General features: G+C 38.7%; 1 protein-coding gene across 2 annotated transcripts in view; it reads right to left on the bottom strand.

The window, feature by feature from the left end:
* gria2a (glutamate receptor, ionotropic, AMPA 2a) overlaps positions 1 to 9,183 on the bottom strand; it is a 38,813-nt gene extending 29,630 nt beyond the window's left edge. Inside the window, exons 1-2 of one of the 2 annotated variants that reach the window (XM_039692774.2) lie at positions 8,880 to 9,183; positions 8,519 to 8,659 (exon numbers count right to left, since the gene is read on the bottom strand). In XM_039692774.2, coding sequence (XP_039548708.1) covers positions 8,519 to 8,659; positions 8,880 to 8,952 — 214 coding nt within the window. In that variant the 5' untranslated portion in view covers positions 8,953 to 9,183. The remainder of the gene's footprint in view (positions 1 to 8,518; positions 8,660 to 8,879) is intronic. The other variant, XM_039692765.2, reaches the window with a different exon arrangement.
* Positions 9,184 to 14,895: the final 5,712 nt, after the last annotated feature.

Genomic DNA, 14,895 nt, shown 5'->3' with positions numbered 1-14,895 from the left:
CCACTGGCTCTGCTCCCTTTTACCTAAACTCATTACTTCTGAATTACATGCCATCCAGAAACTTGCACTCTGCAATTGAACGGCGTCTTCACTTGCAGAGCGAGTGAAGACGCCTGTATCTTTGCAAAAAAAAAAGTTTAACATTTTTTCCTTTTAAATTTCAGTTCCATCAAATGTTTCAAATGTAACCCAACAGTACAAACTTGAATTGTTTAGAATATTCTTTTATTGCCAGTCCATTTTCTAAAATGTTTTTTCAACATGAAAAATATGAAAATTTTATTAAATTAGCATAATATAAATTCTCAACATAATGTAAAAATAGTCATGTTTCCATCCAAGTGTTTTTATGCATAAATTTAAAATGTGCATAAAAACATCTGGATGGAAACCCTGCAAATTCATAGGTGGAGGTGGTAAAGCTATAAGGTATAGCTAAAACCTATGTGACTAGGATGTGACGGTAACACTTTACAATAAGGTTCATTAGTTAACATTAGTTAACTACATTAGTTAACATGTACAATATGTGAACAATTCTTCTTCAGCATTTATTAATCTTAGTTAATATTAATTCCAACATTTACTAATATGTTATTAAAATCAAAGGTTGTATTAGTTAACATTAGTTAATGGACTGTTAACTAACATGAACGCACCATGACCAGCTGTATTTGTATTAACTAACATTAACAAAGATTAATAAACACTAATGCAATAACTAATGCATTGCTTATCGTTAGTTCATGTTAGTTAATGCATTTACTAATGTTAACTAATGAACCTTATTGTAAGGTGTTACCGATGTGACTAGGGTAAATGGAAAGAGATTGAGTGAAATCAGCTGATTTAAAGGGTTAGTTCACCCAAAAATGAAAATTAAGGCATTAATTACTCACCCCCATGCTGTACCAACCCCGTAAGACCTTCGTTCATCTTCAGAACACAAATGAAGATATTTTTGATTAAATTTGAGAGGTGGATCACTGCTACATAGGCTGCCTAAGGGATCGAAACTTGACGGCCCAGAAACTCTTTGAAGAAAATGTTTAAATATTACATGTGACTACAGTGGCTCAACTATAATTTATCAAGTGACGAGAATACTTTTTGTGCGGAAATAAAACAAAAGTAACGACTTTATTCGACTATTCCTTTTCTTCCTTCTGGGCCTGAGACAAGAGTTCAAGAGATTTCCCGACGCATGCTCGAGAACTGAACAAGAAGGAGTAGAGTTAGATCGCAGTTCTCACGCATGCGTCGTGGAAATCTCTTGAACTCTTGTTTCAGGCCCAGAAGGAAGAAAAGGAATAGTCGAAAAATGACTTAATTTTAATTTTTGGGTGAACTAACCCTTTAAATGTGACCTATGGTTTAAAAGCCCCCTCATAAACATCTGCCATATTCTGTTGGCATAATATGACATAAACATGTTTTAATAAATGTTGCAACAGAGAAAGTCACCACATTAGCAGAGGGACAAAAGAAACACTTGTTTTCGATATAGCGGGACAAAAGTAACAAGTGTTACTTTCATCCCGACAGGAACTCCTGACTTTAAACCTGATTTACTTTTATACTGAAAAATGTACTCGGTTACTAACGGACCTTGGTTCTGTCTAGAATAGGGAACGAGTACTGCGTAATATCTTACGCTAGGGGAAAACCTCTTTTCAACGAGATATTGAAGCCAAAAATTATCCTTAATTTTTAATTAATGTCAAACGCGTTGCGGCAGGATGCAGACATAGGCAAGACGACTCGCGTGCCAATTGGCTGTCCTGCGGCAACTGCAGCAGCCTATTGGGGGCGCTACTTTCTTATCCTCTCACTTTTGAACAGATTGATGGCCTCATTCATCTTCTGACATCAAATCCTATTTAACCTTCAAAAACATGCTGTAATGATCAGGTTATCCTTGCAGACACATACACATTAATGACTTTAAAAGAGCCGTTTTCTCTGCAGATCACCAAATCATCACATCATATACACATGCCTCATTCAAATGTTGAATCTATTCTCCTGATTAACTAACATCTTTAAATAAACCCCTGCTTTTTCTGACCCCTCCCCCTCTCCCCCTCCCTCTCTTTTTGTTCCTCAAGGTGATTGCAGATTGTTGGATTGAAGGACTGTCAGTAAAGGAGAGAAAATGCTCAGTCACTCATTTTTCATCCTGTCTTCAGCACTAAATCCTCCACACCCCCTTCTGGACGAGCTGATGTGATATCTTTAATACTGTATAGCACACACACATACAACACACACACCATCATCATGCTGCCTTCAACATGCTGGTGGTTGTGTGAAAGAGATAGCAGAAGTTACAGAGAGATCATTTTAAAAATGCTGAGTATATTATAAGTGTGCCACATACAGTGTCAGCAGAAACTGTTATTTTCATGTGTCACATATATACATATAGTTTACAGAAAGATTTACCGATTTCTTTCTGCTTTTTAAAGACTCACAACAATTTTGAGAATAATTAAGATTAAGTACGATTTTTGAAAGTCTCATTTGCTTAACAAGGCCGCATTTATTTGTTAAATTGTTTTCTATTTTTCTATTTAAAAAAAAGCTGAATTTTCAGCATCATTACTCCAGTCTCCAGTGTCACATGATATTTCAGAAATCATCATAATGTGCTGATTTGGTGACCAGGAAACATTTCTTATTATTATCAATCTTGAAATAGTTGAAACAATTGTGGCAAAAGTTGTTACAATTCTTTTCAGGACTCTTTGATGAATAGAAAGTTCAAAACAACAGCATTTATTCAATAATAGACATCTTTAGTAACATTATGTTGTTATTTTTTATCAAATAAATGCATACTTGCTAAATTAAAGTATATATTTCTTTCAAAAAGTACAAAAGAAAAGAAGTAATGTGGAGTCAGCAGTCATTATTGTAATGGCATTATGCCATTTATTTAACACAGCTATTTAATAAATAAATAAATAATGCCCATAAATATTTATCTGAGTTAATCAATGTGACAATCACATATCAACTGGTTGATATGTGAGACATAAAACAAGCATGTAAAAAATCAGTTGCCTGGTAAAACAGACAAATAAGTTAACATTAAACAAAATAATGCTGTGATTAACCAACCAGAATCAAGGAATCGACAAGGCTGTGGGGGTGTGATACAATTGTTGGTGCGTCACAGTAAAGGGTTGTTGTATATAGGGTGATAGGATGTCATATCTGGTGGCAAGCTTGAGGCATTGTATGATCAGTGTTTTAACATTAATGTTATTCAATCTGACTATAAAAAAAGCTTCTGTGTCCATCATCAAGGAATATGCATAAGCAAATGGGACTATCATGCCATTGAAAGTGTTTGAAGATAATAACAGTGACTGCTGCACACTGAAGAATAAACATCATGTAACAGCAACAACAAGGCTGAAACCTTTCTAGGGCACATATCTGTCAATAGAAGTTGGGTCTCCGATGAGTCACTTCAACCACCTCAAGGCTACAAACAAGCGATAACAGAGTGCATGTTACACCATAAATGTGTTTTTCGCTATGGCAAACCATAAACTGTATAAACAATTGGCTCTTCTGGGAGTGTTTTTCTTATCATAATGCTTATATATTTCAGAGAAAACCCTGCTCTGTGCCATCTATATATATCTGCATGTGGGTGATTGTGCTTGGATGACAACTAACAGCAAAGGAAATCCCTTGTGTGTGGCATGTTTGAATATACCATGACTAAATACTAGGCCTATTTATCTTCCAGATGCTCAGAATACAGATTTTCTAATATTTGCAGTCCCAAATCAGTAAACACAGCCCTTTATCGCACACACTCCTCCTTATGATAAAATGCCTAAACAATTTCCATAATGTTATATATGTGTACTCTGGCCTGAAGTATCATTTTTGTGTGTGTGATGTGTATGTGTGGGACGGGTACGTGGGAGTGGTCAAGCCGCTCACATGAATCAGCGGCTGTTCAGGTCACTGAGACAGACTTGTCGCAGTGAAGCTCACATTGTAAAGCATCAGTGTTTGACATCAAAAGGAGCCATGTCCACCAACAGAAAACTCATTCAGGTTATTGGATTTTGGTGAAAAATACACAAAAGATGTAGCCTAAGACGATGCGTGGGGGAGGGACACGCACAATGTCCTCATGCCTTGCAAGCATTTGTCAAAAACCCTTTCATTATACATAGGCTATTGCAAAATTAAAAATCTAGAAATTGTACCGTAAAACATTCAACAACAAATGACACAAAAACGTTTCGAAGGAGGCAACCTGCTGTTTTATTTGCCATCGAATTGCGCAGATGCTGGTAAATTTCTATTTTGTAATGATGTCTTACAATAACACTAAACGAAATGTAATGTATCTATAAAATATTAATCATTTATCAAAAGCCTGTTTGTTAGATTCCAGAGTAGGGATGAGAGGTCTGCCTAATCTCTACAAATCGGCTTGTATTTAAAAACGTGGCTAAAAAATTATTAAATTATTAATTTGCGTGTTAACGTAAATACGTCATAGCAAAGTTTTTGACATTCTGACGTGACGTTTTTTTTTTAATTAGAAAGTAGTTGTGTCATGACATAATTGCATAGTGTGGTCTCTGACATTTAGAGACAGTTCTTAGTTCAGTGAATCAGTTTTGTTAGGTGTGTTAGACTTAAAACGGCGCTATGCAAACTGATAGGTCTGCGGCGAGTGTTGCTTTAAGTTGAACACACCTATTGACTTGGAACCGCTCTGGGGTTTGTTTCCCAAAAGCATCGTTAACTCTGTTCGCAAGTTCCGTCGATATCAACGTAGTTCAACGAGTCTGTGTTTCCCAAAAACCATCATTCCATTGAACGTTCGCAAACAGCGTCGCAAAGTTGTGTGGTTGGAACGACAGCTCTCTAGGTGTGGTTAGAAGAATAGTTTCTTGTTTTTATAACGTGGATTTAATAAATCCTTATCTTGGGCCAAATAAGCAAGCTTTTCATCTTTTAGTTTGTCAATAGATTTAAAGCACCGCTTTTAAAGAGTGCGCATGTGCGAACTCAAGTGAGAACAAGCCTATGATTGAATCTGGAAATAAAGCAAATAACTGAGAAAAATTAAAAATAGTCCTCAGATGATGTGTCCGTAATTTATAGCGAAGCATCTAGCATTGATTCGATCTCAAACAGATTTATTTAAAGTAGGTACTACTCCACCATCTGTGTGACATCGTTAACCAACGTAGTTGAACGACCTATTTGCGACAATATGGTTTTGGAAAACAGTCGTGACTAGCTAATTGATTTCTTCAACGATGCGTCGGGCGCTGAGGCAGCGAGTTACGTTGTTGTATGGGAAACGCACTCCTAACCGATTCAGTTCAATTTATGAATAAGGCTGTGTTCACACTTGGCATGTTTGGTTCTATTAAAATGAACCCTGGTGCGATTGCTCTGTTAGTGTGGTTCATTTGAATAAGTGTGAAGGCGACCAAAAAAGCGGACCAGAGCAGCTGAAAAGATGGGTCTCGCTGCCATCCGAACTCTGGTGAGCACCAAAAAAGTGGACCAGGACCACTGAAAAGATGGGTCTCGCTTCGAAATGGACTCTGGTCCGGTTCGAATGAAATTTGAGTGCAACATGGACCAAAGGCATGTAAACAAACCAAAAACAGGACATGATGTCACAAGATGTAGCCCTAAAAAGGACAGAATGCTGATGAATATCTGTTTTTTCTCACCATAGTTGCAATGTTGCCTATCACATTTAGGTACAGCAAAACCACATCTTATCGCAGCAGATCGTATCATCTACCTATATGACGCCTAGCATTGTCTACATACACTCATCTAAAGGATTATTAGGAACACCTGTTCAATTTCTCATCTAATCAACCAATCACATGGCAGTTGCTTCAATGCATTTAGGGGTGTGGTCCTGGTCAAGACAATCTCCTGAACTCCAAACTGAATGGGAAAGAAAGGTGATTTAAGCAATTTTGAACGTGGCATGGTTGTTGGTGCCAGACGGGTTGGTCTGAGTATTTCACAATCTGCTCAGTTACTGGGATTTTCATGCACAACCATTTCTAGGGTTTACAAAGAATGGTGTGAAAAGGGAAAAACATCCAGTATGCAGCAGTCCTGTGGGCGAAAATGCCTTGTTGATGCAAGAGGTCAGGAGAATGGGCCGACTGATTCAAGGTGATAGAAGAGCAACTTTGACTGAAATAACCACTCGTTACAACCGAGGTATGGGCTACAACAGCAGAAGACCCCACCGGGTACCACTCATCTCCACTACAAATAGGAAAAAGAGGCTACAATTAGCAAGAGCTCACCAAAATTGAACAGTTGAAGACTAGAAAAATGTTGCCTGGTCTGATGAGTCTCGATTTCTGTTGAGACATTCAGATGGTAGAGTCAGAATGTGGCGTAAACAGAATGAGAACATGGATCCATCATGCCTTGTTACCACTGTGCAGGCTGGTGGTGGTGGTGTAATGGAGTGCGGGATGTTTTCTTGGCACATTTTAAGCCCCTTAGTGCCAACTGGGCATCGTTTAAATGCCATGGCCTACCTGAGCATTGTTTCTGACCATGTCCATCCCTGTATGGCCACCATGTACCCATCCTCTGATGGCTACTTCCAGCAGGATAACGCACCATGTCATAAAGGTCGAATCATTTCAAATTGTTTTCTTGAACATGACAATGAGTTCACTGTAATAAAATGGCCCACACAGTCACCAGATCTCAACCCAAAAGAGCATCTTTGGGATGTGGTGGAACGGGAGCTTCGTGCCCTGGATGTGCATCCCACAAATCTCCATCAACTGCAAGATGCTATCCTATCAATATGGGCCAATATTTCTTAAGAATGCTTTCAGCACCTTGTTGAATCAATACCACGTAGAATTAAGGCAGTTCTGAAGGCGAAAGGGGGTCAAACACAGTATTAGTATGGTGTTCCTAATAATCCTTTAGGTGAGTGTATATACACTCCTCAGTATTATCAACAGTTGTCGTGTTTCTCAGGAGCTCATTACCCTCCTCCATCCCCAGCTCCTCCTCTCGCCCAGTCAGGATTTGGCATTCAGATTACCCCTGAATCAGACTAAAATTCTATAATTTTGTTGTACATTTAAATGAATTAATGATATCTGCAATACATTAATGTTGGTTCTGTTCTGTTTGGGGGTTAAGAACAGAACCATACCACCAATCATATCTGTAAGCTAATTGTCGTATTGTATTTGACGATAGTGCTCCTGACAGAAATACCATTATATGCAGGTACTCACACACAATGAGTAGATTTAGCCAATCATCACACAACATTATTTTAGATGTTCAGTAAGTTCCGTCGCTAAATATACATAATAAAAGCGACCGAACAGATTGTGAACATGTCCTTATGACTTAAGGTTCTGTATCTTTAGGTTCGATGTTAAACTGCCAATGTGAACGCTAAGCGGACGAGGACTAAATGTTGTTGGGTTTTTTTGGTCCGGACCAAACAAACCAAGCAAACCAAACTACAAGTGTGAACGCACGCTAAATCATTCAGGCTGGATTTGTGAATCCATTGAACTGAACCACTCTATTGAAGAGATCTGAGTCTAACCAGTCTGGATGTGGTGCAAGACCAACAATTTTAAAGAACCTATTTGACACAAACTCAAATGCACTAATAATTAATCACATTTTAGAATTGGGTTAATGTTAGCATCATCATTCAGTAGCCTAATGGTCTTCATGCTCTCAGATGTAGCCTAAGAAGATGCGTGGGGGAGGGACACGCGCGAAGTCCTCGTGCCTTGCAGACGTCTGTCAAAAACCCTTTCATTATACATAGGCTATTGCAAAATTAAAAGCTAGAAATTGTACCGTAAAACATTCGACAACAAATGACACAAATACGTATCTGAAGGAGGCAACCTGCGGTTTCATTTGCCATCGAATTGTGCAGATGCTGGTAAAACGAGGCCATCTCCTCTCCTCTGTTACTGTGGAAACCATCATCATGCTGCTCCCGCGAATGGTAATTATTATCACCCACCCCCCCAGCCAAAAAAAAAAAAAAAAACTGGTTTATATAACGACCATCTTCCCAACGCATAGTTTACACAACCAGACAGCAAGAAACAAAATGTGCCACAGTTCAGACTCATTAGAAGCTAAAGTGTTTGAATGATAAACCGAGTGATTGCCAACATCCAGCCCCCGGTCCTTTCATGGGTTGCGTAAAGGAATAAATAAACACCAGCGTTAATAATAGAACACATGTATGCAGGCGATATAGCTATCCCGTGTTAACTCAAATAGGAATAACACATAGATACTGCCATACAGGCTCCTGTAATATTTAATATGGCATGAATGCAGGATGAATTAATAATATAGGGAGGGAGGGAAACTGCCTATCGCACCTATGCATGGGCAGGCTAATTTATAACAGCATCTAGATTAGGCTATGCTATATGGGGAGTTAATTAGTTCAAGCGGTAAAAACTCCATGTTGACTTACAGCAATTTGTGATGGCGAAGCTGTTAGCCACCTCCAGGTTATCAATGTGAGGAGTAAGGCGGAATTCGGCCGTGCCGAACTGAACCATTCCGATCCGAAATGCGCTGTACTCTTGATCTGCTCCTCTGGGGAACAAGCCGCCTGAAAAAATAATACATTAAAAAATATTCAGAATTATATCATAAGAAGAATCACGACACTGTCTCAAATTCCAAAAACAGAGAATATCATCGTTTTATCATGAAAATATCACATGGGAACCAAGTAAAGAGGACGTTTATATGTGATTTCTGTTATCAGACTTATGTTTATGATTTGATGAGGATGATCTAAAAGGCGTAGACAGGTGGAGTGCGCTCACCGATTTGGACGCTCGGAGATCCGCCGAGCGCCAGTCCCCATAACGCGGGGAAAAGGAGACCCGACAAAATCATCGTCTTCTGCTTATCCACGCGACCACATCCACCAAACGCGCACTGTTCACAAAACAGCGGGAACAATACAGAGTCGACACATGTTAAAATAAACCACAGTTAAAGCGCAGAGGCTCTCGTTAGTCTGCGGCGCTGGTGAGGGAAAGAGCGGGCGCGATGATGCGGGAGTCTTGCTCTCCTCCTTTGCGGCTCCGTCCCTGAGACTCGTTTCAACTCAGTGGACACGGTGAGAATACTGATGAAGACGAAAAGAGCCGAGCGGAGCCGAAGCAGCTCTTATTTTGAACGCGCGCGCAGCAGAGAGTGCGTGCTCGCTCTTTGATATCTGCTTCAGGAAATATGATTTTTTTTAAATTTGTTTAATTATATGTCGAGTGATTTCTTATTGTTATTAATTTATTGAATTAGAAAGGCCTAATATGTGTCCACTATGAGGCAGAATGAGGCAAAATTATGTTCCCCTGAAATCCAATAGGCTTGGGTTCCACCATCTTCTGTAATACAATGAATTGCTTAACCACCTCCACCCAGACTAATCAATAACTGACATACTCCAATTACACATATTACTATGAGCTCTTCAAACTTTTCCAGACCAATGACCTCTTTGTGGAGAGAGATGGAATCGGGATTCCTGTAGAAAATTGTTTGCAGTTTAACATGCCATAGTGTAATTTACAGGTCATTATTGGTGCTGCTTACATTAAAAATCCATTAAAATAATCATTAACCTAATGATTCACATACTTAAACATCAGCGAAAACATTTAGCTGAATTTACTTTGGTGTTATGTATTGTACTTTTTTTAAATAAAATTGCTGTAGGCCTATGGTTAAATTGCTGCCTCATGGACAGAAATGTGTCAGTATACAGATTCTGAGCAAATCTCCATTGTTCTTGTGAGTCTTTTGTGTAACATTCTAACAAAAAGAAAATGATTTTTAAAATAATGATGAACACATCAAGATGAAAATGAAAATGTCATTAAGAAATACAGCATAGTTCTATTTAACAAAAATAATATTTAAAGAGTTCACCAAAAATTAGCATCAGCATTAAACAGAATATAAATAAAAAATGCTTAATGTTACTGAATGAAATGTCGACCCAGGGCGAGATCTGTGCAAGCTTTAGGGGTGTTGAATGGACTTGATCTACTATTGCTATAAAAATGCAATATTCTCAATTTGTTAAAAATAAAAAAAACTCTTTTTTTTTTATGTAACAACCACATTCAAGTGTCAAACACTTTTAATATATTGCATGTTCAGATATTCATACAAAAATATTCTAGGGGCCATGAAAATTATGTGAAAATTATAAAAAAAAAAAATGCTGGCGTGGCTGGCAATTTAAAATAATAATAATAATAATAATAATGCTGGCAAGGAAAGTTAACATATCACAAGGATGCGCATAGAGAGTTTAAGCCAAACAGTAACAGAACACAGATAATTATAAATTGACTTCAACAAAACAACATTAGGTGTAGATATTGAAGAAGTCTTTAGGTGCCTTCATGAATTGTGCTGTTTTAACAGCAATTGTCCAATACTGCCACATGGCAATTCAAACTCTGCTTACAGGAAAGTTAGTTCCCAGCACAACCAGCAGAGTGCATAAAAGTGCTGTGGAAGCCTGATACAATTCTTCTAGTACAGGGGTGTCCAATCTTGCCCAATGTCCTCCAGAGTTCAGCCCCAACCTGTCCCAACTCATTTAATAATAATAATAATTCATTACATTTATATAGCGCTTTTTTTTTCTTCTGGAAACTCAAAGCGCTTCACATAGAGGGGGGGGATCTCCTCAACCACCACCAATGTGCAGCATCCACCTGGATGATGCGACGGCAGCCATATTGCGCCAGAACGCTCACCACACACCAGCTTACTGGTGGAGAGGAGACAGTGATGAAGCCAATTGGTGTATATTTGCCTGGAAGTTTCTAAGACTGTGTCCGAAATCACTCCTATACCTTTATATTGACCTCTATATGTGGGGACATCCATTTGTTGTAGTGTCTGAAATCATATCGGACATTATCAAGTGAATCGGATTGAATCGGACATTCAATCTCATAATGCACCTTAATCAGCGGTGTCCAATCCAGCTCCTTAGGTCCTAATTGCCTAATTACCTAATTCTTATGTCCATCATTGTGCACACTTCAGAATCTTTCTGGAAGAAGTAGGGCATATGGGTTCTTTTTTTTACCTCTTTTATGAATACTGTGAATCATACATACTTCTTTTTTTCACTTACTGATTTTCTCTCTGCTTTGGGGGTATGTGATTTCGAATGCAGCCCACTAGACACTTTCAGGCAGGTGTGTTGAAGCAGTTTGGGGTTAAACTCTTCAGGACGGGTACCCTCCAGAGCAGGATTTGGACACCCCTGCTACATATTCCAAACATTTAATTATTTTAAGACACAATTATTTTTTTATCTCATATACAAAAGTGTACTTTACTTCAAGTTCATTTTATTAAGTATACTTACGTAAAGTTCAAGTATACTATACTAAGATCAGTATAGTAGTATACTTGAAAGTGTACTATTTCAGTACTTCTTGGGACTGTAAGGATGTAAAATTATGTGGAGAAAAAGTATTTACAGTATTTGGCTACTCAATCAAAAGAATAAACACAATTACAAGCCAAGTATACTTAGAATATTTAATTATTGTAAAAATATCACAATCAAAAGATTGAGTAGCGTACGTCAAACGTACGTCAAAGAATACAGTATTTGAGAAGTAATAAAGAGTAGACTGGAAGTATACTATAGCACACTTCAAGAAACGTATTATTTTGTAGGCATATAAGCTGCAATGTGCAAGACTTAGGCTATACATAGCCTACAAGCATTAGCCTACAAGCTAGGTTAAGCTTTTATTATACAAGATATGAACACAATAATATTCAAATTCTGCAGAGGTTAGATCATTTTAAATGTGCATGATGCATGTATGGGTTTGACTATCTTTCTCACACCATTCCAATGCATTAAGTGCAAAACATTTGAGAGACTAAAGACTATTCTAAGAATATGCAGCCAGATAAAGCAGCAAATTTGCTGAGGCAGTGATTTCCTTAGATGAATCAAATCATTTTTGCATCAATCACACAGATTCAGCCAATTATATAATTAGTGATACTCAGTTTTCCTTACTTTTCACATGTTTGCATGGATACTGGGCTTCATTATTACAAATCTCATAATTTAGGAAAAACACATCTACATCTGAGTAGGTCACCCTGTAGCCCAATGTTTCCCACTGAAGCTAAGCAGGGCTAAGCTAGTACCTGGATGGGAATTGGGAAACCTCCTGGAAAAACTAGGTTGCTGCTGGATGAGGCCAGCAGGGGGCGCTGCTCACCCTGTGGCCTGTGTGGGTCCTAACGACCCAGTATAGTGGCGTAGCTGGGACACTACTGTCAAAAAGCACTGTCCTTCGGAGGAGACGTTAAACCGGGGTCCTGACTGGGGTCATAAAAAATCCCATGACGTTCTTCGAAAGAGTAGGGGTTTAACCCTGGCATCCTGGCCAAATTTGCCCAGTGGCCTCTGTTCTATATTCTGGTGCAATATGGCTGCCGTCGCATCATCCAGGTGGATAAGGAGGTTCCCCCCTTTCTATGTAAAGCGATTTGAGTGCCTAGGAAAGCACTATATAAATGCAATTATTTATGTTTATTTATTATTTAGATCTGGATGTAAACTTTTGAAAAAAGCACATTATATAGATAGATAATTTATTTGTCCTCAGAGAGGAATGGATGAGTAGAAAACACAAACACAGCAACACCATACACTAACAATCAAAACAATCACAGACAAAAAAAACTAAACAAAAACAAGATCATACAATAAATGTGAGAGCATAAGATGATATGACGCGTCAGTGGCTGATTTCTTATGTATTTAAAGCTCATATGGCTATAGGAACACAATTCTTACTATAGATGGCCTTTCTGCACATAGGGAATCTAGACCTGCGGGCAGAAGGAAGGAAGATAAAATACTGATAAAGTGGATGGTCTGGATCATGCGAAATTTGATGTGCCTTCTGAAGCGTAAATGAAATCTTTAAAAGTGTGTTCTTATTGGTTGCTGGTTTGAAAGAAACAAATGGCACCATACTTAAGAACTTAGAGTGTGTTGATTGAAGTGGAGATGTTTATCCAATGTAATGTCAAGATATCTGGAATTCTCCCTTTCAACCATTTCTCTACACTCACCTAAAGGATTATTAGGAACACCATTCTAATACTGTGCTTGATCCCCTTTCGCCTTCAGAACTGCCTTAATTCTACGTGGCATTGATTCAACAAGGTGCTGAAAGCATTCTTTAGAAATGTTGGCCCATATTGATAGGATAGCATCTTGCAGTTGATGGAGATTTGTGGGACGCACATCCAGGGCACGAAGCTCCCGTTCCACCACATCCCAAAGATGCTCTATTGGGTTGAGATCTGTTGATTGTGTGGGCCACACAATCAAGGCCTGATGGATCCATGTTCTCATTCTGTTTACTCCAAATTCTGACTCTACCATCTGAATGTCTCAACAGAAATCGAGACTCATCAGACCAGGCAACATTTTTCCAGTCTTCAACTGTCCAATTTTGGTGAGCTCTTGCAAATTGTAGCCTCTTTTTCCTATTTGTAGTGGAGATGAGTGGTACCCGATGGGGTCTTCTGCTGTTGTAGCCCATCTGCCTCAAGGTTGTGCATGTTGTGGCTTCACAAATGCTTTGCTTTGGTTATTCCAGTCAAAGTTGCTCTTCTATCAGCTTGAATCAGTCGGCCCATTCTCCTCTGACCTCTAGCATCAACAAGGCACTTTCGCCCACAGGACTGCCGCATACTGGATGTTTTTCCCTTTTCACACCATTCTTTGTAAACCGCAGAAATGGTTGTGCGTGAAAAACCCAGTAACTAAGCAGATTGTTAAATACTCAGACATGCCACGCTCAAAATTGATGCTTAAATCACCTTTCTTTCCCATTCTGACATTCAGTTTGGAGTTCAAGAGATTACCCACACCCCTAAATGCATTGAAGCAACTGGGATTGGTTGATTAGATAATCACATTAATGAGAAATTGAACAGGTCTCCCTAATAATCCTTTAGGTGAGTGTATTAATGATAACACTGGAAAACGCAGATATTTCCCTGCGGTTTGGCCTCTCATTTACACGAAAACCCCGTTTTTATCACAGAAAACGATTATTTCTAAAAACTCTGGCCAAAGTGGAGATTTCTGAAAACGCCGGTTATATGTTGTCGTGTCAACTGGGAGAAACGGCGTTTTAGGTTCTCTCTTGTCGATTCTGAGGATTCTGATTTGCTTGCATGGCTTTATCCTTCTCTCTACACTGCCGCCCATAGGTTTGGCATAGATATGATGGCGCTCAATGGCGTATTAATGCGGGTGTGTGCACAATGTTATTATTGAAAACGGAGAGGGGAACTTAGAAGACCTTATTAAGCAGTGCAAGAACAGCTGTATCAATTGCAGATGTAAAGTAATGAGTAGTGGAAAGTGACTCTGACAATCATTTGTAAAGAGAAAATATAGAAAGGGGCTATGTACACACCCCTGAGGGGCACCAGTGTTGAGAACAATGGTGGAGGATAATGCATTGTCCACTTTTACCAATAGCGGTCTATTAGAAAGGAAAGTTTAAACCCAAAGTTTCAGAGGTGATGAAACTTTCAGACACTGTAGTTCTTTGATTACCTGGTGACACAGAATTGAATTAAAGCTACAGTAGTCAAAGTCAATGAAAAGAACGAAGTCTGGCATAATTTCCAGGAATATCTAGGTGTTGAAGTAGACAGTGCAAGAAACAAGCCACTTCATCCTCATTTCTCAAAGCATTTCATTATGATAGAGATTAATGATACAGGCCAGTAGTGATTTAACTCTGATGG

This window comes from Pimephales promelas, chromosome 6 (genome assembly GCF_988280905.1).
Source record: "Pimephales promelas chromosome 6, fPimPro1.hap1.1, whole genome shotgun sequence".
Classification (NCBI taxonomy): Eukaryota; Metazoa; Chordata; class Actinopteri; order Cypriniformes; family Leuciscidae; genus Pimephales; species Pimephales promelas.
The sequence above is the reverse complement of the archived record's forward strand: the minus strand, read 5'-3'. Positions and strand labels throughout refer to the sequence as shown.